The sequence below is a fragment of the Blennius ocellaris genome (assembly GCF_963422515.1).
Source record: "Blennius ocellaris genome assembly, chromosome: 9".
NCBI lineage: Eukaryota > Metazoa > Chordata > Actinopteri > Blenniiformes > Blenniidae > Blennius > Blennius ocellaris.
The window spans coordinates 8786275-8797100 of NC_137658.1; the positions used below are offsets into that span (position 1 = coordinate 8786275).

The window sequence follows — 10826 nt, forward strand, 5'->3', positions numbered from 1 at the left end:
TTCTGATCTGCATGGGTAATCCGACTGAAAGCGCAGGCTTTGCTTCTGAATACACATTGCTGACGTGATTGGGAGGTGCTGCATGTTTCTTCAGAAACTTAGCGGTGAACAGCGGCACTCTCTGTGCAGTGTGCTGGACTGCAGGGTGTTTGTAGAGGCGTAGTATAACAAAAAGAACAGGCTCTTGCTTTTACTGACATAATTATACTTTAATTTAGGATCACAACATGTCTACAACAATATGTTAAATAATAATTGTGCGATGCCTCTTAAAGAGGCAGGCACAATTCATCACTAATCGATGATATGATATATATGATATATAATAGGAAAAATAACCCAACATTAACAGAAACATAAATTCTACAGGACCAAATCACAAATGTTTATTTTAATTACTTATGTGCAGATTGCTGAATATTCTGAGTCGAAGATTAGAACAAAGAGCAGGAATTTAACAACTATATTCTCGTAATTAACCGCAATGCTGTTAAATCATTATCAAATTGACACACACTGACTCTGTAAGATAACAAAAGTAGCCTATTAACCAATGACACAGGGAGCTATTGAAGGTATCTTTTCGATGCGATGCTGTTTTTCGATGTTTTCTATAAGTGTTAATATTATTTGAAATACAATAAATGTCTGAGAAAGAGGAAGGACAAGCGCATGACTTTGCAAGCACTGTCCGTGGTGCTGGAACTCAAGCTACGTTTGCAGAAAAAAACTTTTGCAAAACAGTGACGCTAATTAAACATATTCCAGATGATTGTGTCAGTACTTTTCTGTGTTGGGAAACATAAAAATGAGAGTAATGTACATTGTAGAGACTAACCTCAACAGGGGAATCAGGTTCGTCCAAGAGGCTCTTCTCATTCTGTATCCGCTGCATCGTCCCTGTTGAACTGGGGTCCATTATCAGCACGTTCTGACTCCCAGCAATTCCGAATTTACAGTCACTCTTTCTGGAGTCAGTCGTTCTGCACACCTCGTAATTGTACACATGTTGGAGAGTTCCTGTCCCCAAAGTGTCCGAGTATCGTGGTGGATAATATGGAATCACAGGCAGGTTGGAGTGATACAGGACGCGAGACTGTCTCCATCTGTAGATTTTCACTGATATAATCACCACCACACAGGTGATGAACAGGAAGGAAACTACAGCCAGAGCCAACACTAAGTAAAAAGTCAGGTTGTCATTGTATTCCTTGTCGTGGATCTGGTCGGTGAACTCTAACATCACTTCAGGGAAGCTGTCCGCCACCGCCACGTTCACAATGACTGTAGCTGAACGAGAGGGCTGTCCGTTGTCTTCCACTATTACAGCCAGTCTTTGTTTCACTGCATCTTTATCATTCACTTGACTTACAGTTCTGATTTCTCCATTCTGCAAACCCACTTCAAACAACGCCCTGTCTGTGGCTTTCTGTAGTTTATATGAGAGCCAGGCATTCTGTCCAGAGTCCACATCAACAGCCACCACTTTAGTCACCAGATAGCCCACATCTGCTGAACGAGGCACCATCTCAGCCACCACAGAGCCACCAGTCTGCACTGGGTACAGGACCTGAGGTGGGTTGTCGTTCTGGTCCTGAATCTTGATTTTCACTGTCACGTTGCTGCTGAGTGGAGGAGAGCCTCCATCCTGAGCTTTAACGTGGAACATAAAATCTTTGATCTGTTCATAGTCAAACGAGCGCACTGAATGGATGACTCCACTATCTGCACTGACGGACACATATGAGGAGACTGGCACTCCGTTAACAGATGAGTCCTCCAGGATGTAAGAAACACGGGCATTCTGATTCCAGTCAGCGTCTGTCGCGATTACTGTGACTACAGAGAGGCCTGGTGTGTTGTTTTCTACTATGTAGGCCTCGTATGAGCTCCTCTCAAAGACAGGTGCGTTATCATTTACATCAGAGATCTGCAAGGTGAGAGTGACGCTGCTGGAGAGGGAGGGGACTCCTTCATCAGAGCAGGTCACTATGATGTTATATTCTGATGATATCTCTCGGTCTAAATCACTATCTGTTGTGATACTGAAAAAATTATTCGATGTGGATAAGACTGAAAATGGCACATTTTTGTTTATATCACAATTAACTTTTCCATTTTCACCGGAGTCCGGATCTTGAATATTTACAATGGTCACAACTGTGCCCGGCTGGATGTCCTCTGCCACCACACTGGACTCTGACATTACATTAATTGCTGGGTTGTTGTCATTTGTATCAAGTATTTCAACAATAATCTTACACGAATCAGTCAGTCCTCCTTCGTCACTGGCTTTAACATGAATTTGATACTGCCGCTTTTTTTCAAAGTCTGTACTTCCTACCAATTTAACTTCACCAGTTTCTTCATTTATGTCGAACATTTCAGCAGCGTCATCAACAGAATTTAAAATTGAATAGGATAATTTTCCATTTGAGCCCTCATCCAAGTCTGTGGCACTGACTGTGATCACTACCATCCCTGATCGTGAATTTTCTCGCAAGGTAGATTTATACGTTCGCTGCGTAAAAACTGGAGCATTATCGTTACTATCAAGCACAGTTATGTGTATCTGAACGGCGCCTGAAAGCTGTGGCTCTCCGCCGTCTATTGCAGTCAGGACGAGCGCCAAATGATCTTGTTTTTCTCGATCAAGAGGTTTTTGCAAAACCATTTCAACAACCTTGCTTCCATCTGCTTGATTCTGCAGCCTTAACGCAAAATTTTCAGTTGGCTTTAACAAATAATTCTGTAGGCCATTTTCACCCACATCCAGATCGATTGCCTGCTCGAGTAAAAATACGGTTCCAATTACAGCTGACTCGCTTATTCTGAATTTCATTTCACCGCGTTTGAACATCGGAGCGTTGTCATTGACGTCTTTGACTTCAACGTCAACGCTGTGAAATTCCATCGGATTCTCTAAAATTACCTGTAAATGCAAAGCACAGGGTGTCGTTTGTGCACAGATTTGCTCTCGATCTATTTTATTTTTGACAAGGAGGACTCCTTTTTCCTTGTTCAGTTCGATGTACTCTGCGCTGTCACCCACATATATGCGAGCTTTTCCTGACTTCAATCTTTTCACATCCAGACCCAAATCTTGCACAAGATCACCGACGAACGATCCTTTCGGCAGCTCCTCTGGAACCGAGTAACTGACCTGCCCAGTTACTACGCTGATGCTAAATAATGAGATGAGAAGCAATACTTGCAGTTTCATTGTTCTGACCGTCGTGTTACTGTCGAGTAAAAAAAAACGCGCATAAATCCAGACAACATCCAATTTGAATGGAGATGTAATCCGTTTTGTAATCACCAACTAAACCGTAAATCACAATGGAAAGACGCATTCATCCACTCAGTACGAATCACGTAGATATCGTATTCCGTTCTGTTCATTGTGTCTTTTCTCTTGTCCTATATCCGTACTAATGGGTGGAGGAACTGCTGGCTCCATCTCCTCAAAATCACCGTTTGGTCAACAGCGGCCCTAAGAGTCCACGAAGCTGAACTACACACTGCTGTGGAAAGCAGGGATAATGCACTGTCACCACGTTATGTGATACCCTCAGTATAGCCTGGAACCGATAAAAACGCACGGAAGTTTATCTTCACTGTGTAAGGTATGTAGATGACAAAACGGTGGTACCCCAATAAATACATAAAAAAAGAAAGAAAGGAAGTGACAAATACACTCTAGATTTCCATGTACTCAGCTGCATGTAAAGGTATGCGCACACACACACACACACACACGCACGCACGCACACACACACACACACACACACACACACACACGCACGCACGCACGCACGCACACACACACACACACACACACACACACACACACACACACACACACACACACACACACACACACACACACACACACACACACACACAGAGAATCAACACATAAAACCCGGAGGAAATGTCGGTCTGAAATGTAATGACGAACTGTACAACTTTAGACGACACTTTCTAGCCTGTTCTGAAACCTGAAACGGTCCCGAGCTGGGCTGAGGAGCTTTCCATGGTACTGAATTAAAATCCAAAACACAAAGCTGAAGCAGTAATGTTTGAGGGTTCTTTTTTCCCACGTTCAAGTTGGAAGGCATCAGGTGAAGCTTTTAGAGACCTTTAGTTTCACTGAGGCTGAAATACTGAAACATAAGTGTAGATGTAATCATTAGGAGAGGAGCGTTATTTAGCAAGAATAACGGCGATAATTGATCCAATCATGTGTATTTTACGGCAGTGTGAATGAGATGAAATGCTAGATCTAACAAACTTGTATATTCATAATGCTCGAATCAATGTGTTCTGATTTCCAAATACTCTACTGATATACCATATAAGAAACATACAACATGGAAGACATAAACTTATGGAAGGACCACAGTTCGTTATATACATATGTAGACCTTATGACCATGAAGACACCAAGAGCCAGGAGAACGTTCGTCTTATATATTGAAAGGATAACTTACATATCAAAATAATGTCAGACATGAATAGAAAAAAAGAAAATAGAAAATAAAACGTTAATAAGAATATATCCATATGTTCTCTAGGTCACTTATCAGTGAACAACAACAACAACAACGGGAAGAAAAGTATAGTCATGTACAAAGCAGTAATGTGTTTTTATCTAAACATATTTCTCTGTGAAACTAACCTCAATAGGAGAGTCAGGTTCATCCAGGATGCTCTTCTCACTCTGTATCCGCTGCATCGTCCCGGTTGAACTGGGGTCCATTATCAGCACGTTCTGACTACCTGCTCTGCCGAACTTACAGTCACTCTTTCTGGAGTCAGTCGTCCTGCACACCTCGTAATTGTACACATGTTGGAGAGTTCCTGTCCCCAAAGTATCCGAGTAACGTGGTGGATAATATGGAATAACAGGCAGGTTGGAGTGATACAGGATGCGAGACTGTCTCCATCTGTAGATTTTCACTGATATAATCACCACCACACAAGTGATGAACAGGAAGGAAACTACAGCCAGAGCCAATACTAAATAAAAAGTCAGGTTGTCATTGTACTCCTTATCGTGGATCATGTCGGTGAACTCTGACATCACTTCAGGGAAGCTGTCCGCCACCGCCACGTTCACAATGACTGTAGCTGAACGAGAGGGCTGTCCGTTGTCCTCCACTATAACAGCCAGTCTTTGTTTCACTGCATCTTTATCATTCACTTGGCGGATAGTCCTGATTTCTCCATTCTGTAAGCCCACTTCAAACAGCGCCCTGTCTGTTGCTTTCTGCAGTTTATATGAGAGCCAGGCGTTCTGTCCAGCGTCTACATCAACAGCCACCACTTTAGTCACCAGATAGCCCACATCAGCTGAACGAGGCACCATCTCAGCCACCACAGAGCCACCAGTCTGCACTGGGTACAGGACCTGAGGGGGGTTGTCGTTCTGGTCCTGGATCTGGATTTTCACTGTGACGTTGCTGCTGAGTGGAGGAGAGCCTCCATCCTGAGCTTTGATAGTGAAACCAAGCTCTTTAATTTGTTCATAGTCAAAAGAGCGCACTGCATTGATAACGCCAGTTTCAGAGTTTATTGACACAAAGGAAGAAACTGGCTGTCCACTGATGTGCGTGTCTTCCAGAAAATATGAGACTCTCGCATTTTGGTTCCAGTCATCATCTTTTGCACTTATACTGACTATTGATATCCCAGATGGATTGTTCTCAGTTACATATGCAGAATAATTTGGCTTGGTGAAGACCGGAGCATTGTCGTTTACATCTGAAAGTTTTAGATGTAAGGTTTTTCTCGTGTAAAGTGGGGATGAACCTGAGTCAGTTGCAGTTATTGTTATATTGTACTCAGATTTTGTTTCGCGATCGAAGGCTACATCTGAAAGTAAATTATAGTAACCAGTCAAAGAAGATTGGATTTTAAACGGGAGGTTGGAATCTATTGAACAATGTATCTGTCCGTTTTTCTCAGAATCTGCATCTTTCACATTAAAAACTGCTATAGTTGTACCTGGCGAGACATCCTCTGAAATTACACTCGAGAATGACATTATATTAATAAGGGGATAATTATCATTCACATCTACAACCTCAATGACAACTTTAGTGGCATCACTTAAACTACCTTGGTCCTTCGCAATAACTCTAATCTCGTATTTTCTGTCTTTTTCGAAATCTATAATATCAAGAACTGATATTTTTCCAGAAACACTGTCAATTTCGAATTTCCCTGCATTTTTTCCCTTGACGTCAGACAAACTATATGTAACTTCGCCATTTGAGCCCGTGTCGGCATCGGATGCATTGACTGTTGTTATGTAGGTTCCAATAGGAACATTTTCTTCCACTGTAGCTTTATACACAGACTGATTAAATACTGGAGGGTTATCATTGGCATCAAGAACAGTGATCTCCATATTCACTGTACCAGAGCGCTGTGGAGTCCCTCCATCGACTGCTATCAGCTTTAAAGAAAGATGCGGGTTCAACTCCCTGTCCAGTGGCTTCTGTAAAATCATCACAGCAAAGTGAACTCCGTCGGCGTTGGAGTGTTGTTTTAAAACGAAGTTATCATTAGGTGATAGAACGTAATTTTGCAAGCCGTGAATCCCCGCATCGGGATCATAAGCGCTCTCCAAGTCGAAATGGGATCCTATTGTTGCAGACTCGCTTATTTCTAAATCAATCACTTTATTTTTGAACGAGGGTGCATGGTCATTGACGTCTAAAATCTCGATCGTTATCCTGTGTAGTTCAATTGGGTCCTCTAAAATAATTTCAAAGCTAAAGCTGCACGGTGTCACCTCCCCACAGAGCTCCTCTCGGTCTATCCTCTCGTTCACCACTAAAGTCCCTTTGTCTGTCTTCAGCTCGGTGTACTGGTTGTTTTCTCCGGTCACAATCCGGGCCCGACCAGACCGGAGCCTTTTCAGATCCAAACCAAGGTCTTGTGCTACATTACCGACAATGGATCCTTTTTTCATCTCTTCCGGAATTGAATACCGAATTTGACCGCCGATCACGGATATCGCCGAAGCGAAAATATATAGTTGCCATGTTGCTGTCCATTTTCCGCATCGATGCTGCTGTAAGCCCATGTCACCAAGAGAAAAAACAACGAATCTTCCAATTAAATCATTAATTTACGAATAAAAATCCCCCAAAATAGACGTCAAGGCACAGATATGAAAAAAAGAAGTTGTATAATCCAAAATGTGGAGTCCTTGTGACTGGATTTTCTCATATCCCCGCACGTATGAAGATTGCTTTACCTCCCTCCTCTCTCTCTCTCTCTCTCTCTCTCTCTCTCTCTCTCTCTCTCTCTCTCTCTCTCTCTCTTTCTCTCTCTCCTCCCTGACAAACCATCACCCCGAGTCCCTGTTTTGCTGACCAACAGCGTCTCTTAGAGCCCGAATCGAGGAATGAACAGCCCCGACTATAACGGTAATGTAACAGTCGTTTTCATTGTGTGATCTAAAATATCACCCAAGACAAAATATAAACAATCAACTGGATTTGAATTAAACTTAAGCATCGTAAAAAGTATCATATGAAGAACGCACAAATACAATCCAATTGTCGCACCTTTATATTAATGGCATATTGATTATATTATTAATATACCCCTTAACAGCTGAATGAAGAAAAACTGTTAGATACATTAGCTAAAAAAAACATACACGAAAGAAAACATTAAATAAATACGGGCGGAAGAGAACCTTCAGAAGTGACAGTATGTGTGTTTTCCATTATTACTACCATGCTAGTATTAAAAAAAAAAAAAAAAAAGATAATCCTGCTTCAAGACACAATGCAATCATGTTAGAGAGAAGTAAACAAATTTAAATTAAGTAAATTTAATGTGCTTGAGTTTGAGAACATGAACTAATAGCAGATTTGGGTAGGCAAATACAATTGCTGTCCCTGGTCCTGAAAACACGAGTCCGCAGCTAAATGCGTTGGATTAACTAATCCAAAAGCAGATACAAATCGCGGCATATCGAAAAACAGTGAAAAAAGGGTAACCTCTCAAGGGAACAAAAATTGTTCAACTAACCTCGATAGGAGAGTCAGGTTCATCCAGGATGCTCTTCTCACTCTGTATCCGCTGCATCGTCCCTGTTGAACTGGGGTCCATTATCAGCACGTTCTGACTACCAGCTCTGCCGAATTTACAGTCACTCTTTCTGGAGTCAGTGGTCCTGCACACCTCGTAATTGTACACGTGTTGGAGTGTTCCTGTTCCCAAAGTGTCTGAGTAACGTGGTGGATAATATGGAATCACAGGCAGGTTGGAGTGATAAAGGACGCGAGACTGTCGCCATCTGTAGATTTTCACTGATATGATCACCACCACACAGGTGATGAACAGGAAGGAAACTACAGCCAGAGCCAACACTAAGTAAAAAGTCAGGTTGTCATTGTACTCCTTGTCGTGGATCAGATCGGTGAATTCTGACATCACTTCAGGAAAGCTGTCCGCCACCGCCACGTTCACAATGACTGTAGCTGAACGAGAGGGCTGTCCGTTGTCCTCCACTATAACAGTCAGTCTTTGTTTCACAGCATCTTTATCATTCACTTGGCGGATAGTTCTGATTTCTCCATTCTGTAAGCCCACTTCAAACAGCGCCCTGTCTGATGCTTTCTGTAGTTTATATGAGAGCCAGGCATTCTGTCCAGAGTCCACATCAACAGCCACCACTTTAGTCACCAGGTAGCCCACATCTGCTGAACGAGGCACCATCTCAGCCACCACAGAGCCACCAGTCTGCACTGGGTACAGGACCTGAGGGGGGTTGTCGTTCTGGTCTTGAACTATTATTTTAACCATAGCCACAGAGCTCAGAGGAGGAGACCCAGCATCTCGAGCGGTTACATTAAATTCAAAGTATTTGATCTGTTCATAATCAAATGATCGCATTGCATGAACAATACCACTTTCTGAATTTATTGACACTAACGATGAAACAGCGACGCCATTGATTTCTTTTTCCTCCAGAAAGTAAGAAATGCGAGCGTTCTGGCCCCAGTCTGGATCAGTGGCAGCGAGAGTAAACACTGAACGGCCAGGGGAGTTGTTCTCTGGTACTATTTTACTATATTCAGACATGTCAAATTTGGGGGGACTATCATTCACATCGGACACTTTCACATTGATGTTTTTACTGCTTGTCAGGGGAGGTATGCCCTGGTCTGACACAGTTATGGTGATATTGTACTCAGGAACACTTTCTCTATCTAACAAATCATCGGTCACAATTGTGTAATAACCTGTTAACGATGACTCGATTTTAAAAGGAATATCAGAGTTGATAGAGCATTTCACAACACCATTACCATCAGAGTCTTCATCATCCACGTTGATCACAGCAATAGTGGTACCTGGAGGTGAATCCTCCGATATCGAGTTAGAAAATGACATGAGCTGTATTGTTGGGACATTATCATTCTCGTCAATTAATTGAATAATTACTTTGCATGTATCAGTGAAGCCACCGTGATCACTTGCCTGAACATTTAATGTATAAGTCTTAGACTTTTCAAAGTCTAGTTTACCTGCAACTTTAACCTCTCCACTCTTATCATTCACTTCAAACAGCTGATTTTCCTCCTTGGATAAATGTGGCATGGAATACATAACTTCGCCATTAATTCCCTCATCTGCATCATGGGCACTAACTGTAGTGACTACTGTACCTTCAGAAGAGTTTTCCTTGACCTCCGCTTTGTAAACAGGCTGACTGCACACGGGAGCATTATCGTTGGCGTCCAAAACAGTAATATGAATACGGACGGTCCCTGATCTGTGTGGCTCACCACCGTCTATAGCTATTAACACGAATGACTGTGTGTCCTCTTTTTCTCGGTCTAATTGGTTTTGTAATACCATCTCGATTGATCTGCCCCCATCCGGGTGATTTTGTCCTTCCAATTTGAAATGATCAGAGGGTTTGAGGGTGTATTTCTGAATATCATTGAGACCAACATCAGCGTCCTCTGCACTCACTAAAGTAAAGCGAGTTCCTGGTATTGCATTTTCAGAGATTTTTAAGCTAATTTCTTCTCTTGGGAATGATGGACTGTTATCGTTAATGTCAATTACTTCCACTGTTACACGATAAAGCTGAATAGGGTTTTCTAAAATGACTTCGAAGCTGAAACTGCAGGGCGTAGTCTTACCGCACAGATCTTCTCGGTCGATTCGCTCTTTAATGACAAGTGTTCCTTTGTCTCGATTTAAATCAACATACTGTCGACTTCCTTTTGTTATTATACGAGCTTTACCTGACATCAGTCTCGCAACATCCAAGCCTAAATCCCTCGCAATATTTCCGACAATCGATCCCTCCGCCTGCTCCTCCGGTATGGAGTACCGAGCCTGACCAGTCACGGAGCTCAGCTTCAGAAGACAAAGAATAAAAAGCGGTATTTGCCATCGGCCTCTGCCAGCAGCGGTCCACAAACAAGCCATCATAAATCCAAAGGGACAGACGACGTGACCCTTCTGGTGAAAAAGTGATGGTAAAAAATCCTGAAGTTGAAACGATAAAAGACCTTTTCCACGAAGGAAAAACGACGGATGGCACCACACTATGACAACGTCGTCTGTCTGTGCTTTAAATCCGAATCACTTCAAAGGGGAGGAACATTGCACTACCATCAGGAACAGCCAACAATTCAGTCATGTAACAACAGCGGCACTCAGAGCCCATTCAAGGTAACGTGCTTGGTGAAGAAGACATTTAAACGTCACTGCTAAATCCTAAAACGTGTATACATACACATATTGGCATTAAAAAAAAAAAAAAACAACCTCAATCGTGA

General features: G+C 42.4%; 2 protein-coding genes across 2 annotated transcripts in view; both read right to left on the reverse strand.

Annotated features, from left to right (window-relative positions):
* The window catches only part of LOC308134673 (uncharacterized protein), a gene marked incomplete at both ends in the record, with an annotated part of 81418 nt that overhangs the window by 27882 nt on the left and 42710 nt on the right, over positions 1-10826 (reverse strand). The window lies entirely within an intron of this gene.
* Positions 91-10476, reverse strand: LOC308134590 (uncharacterized protein; the record flags this gene model as incomplete). Its single annotated transcript, XM_080502365.1, has 4 exons — positions 91-138; positions 839-2217; positions 4723-7084; positions 8056-10476. The coding sequence occupies 4 exons, from the start codon at positions 10474-10476 to the stop codon at positions 91-93; spliced, it is 6210 nt and encodes a 2069-aa protein (XP_080358491.1).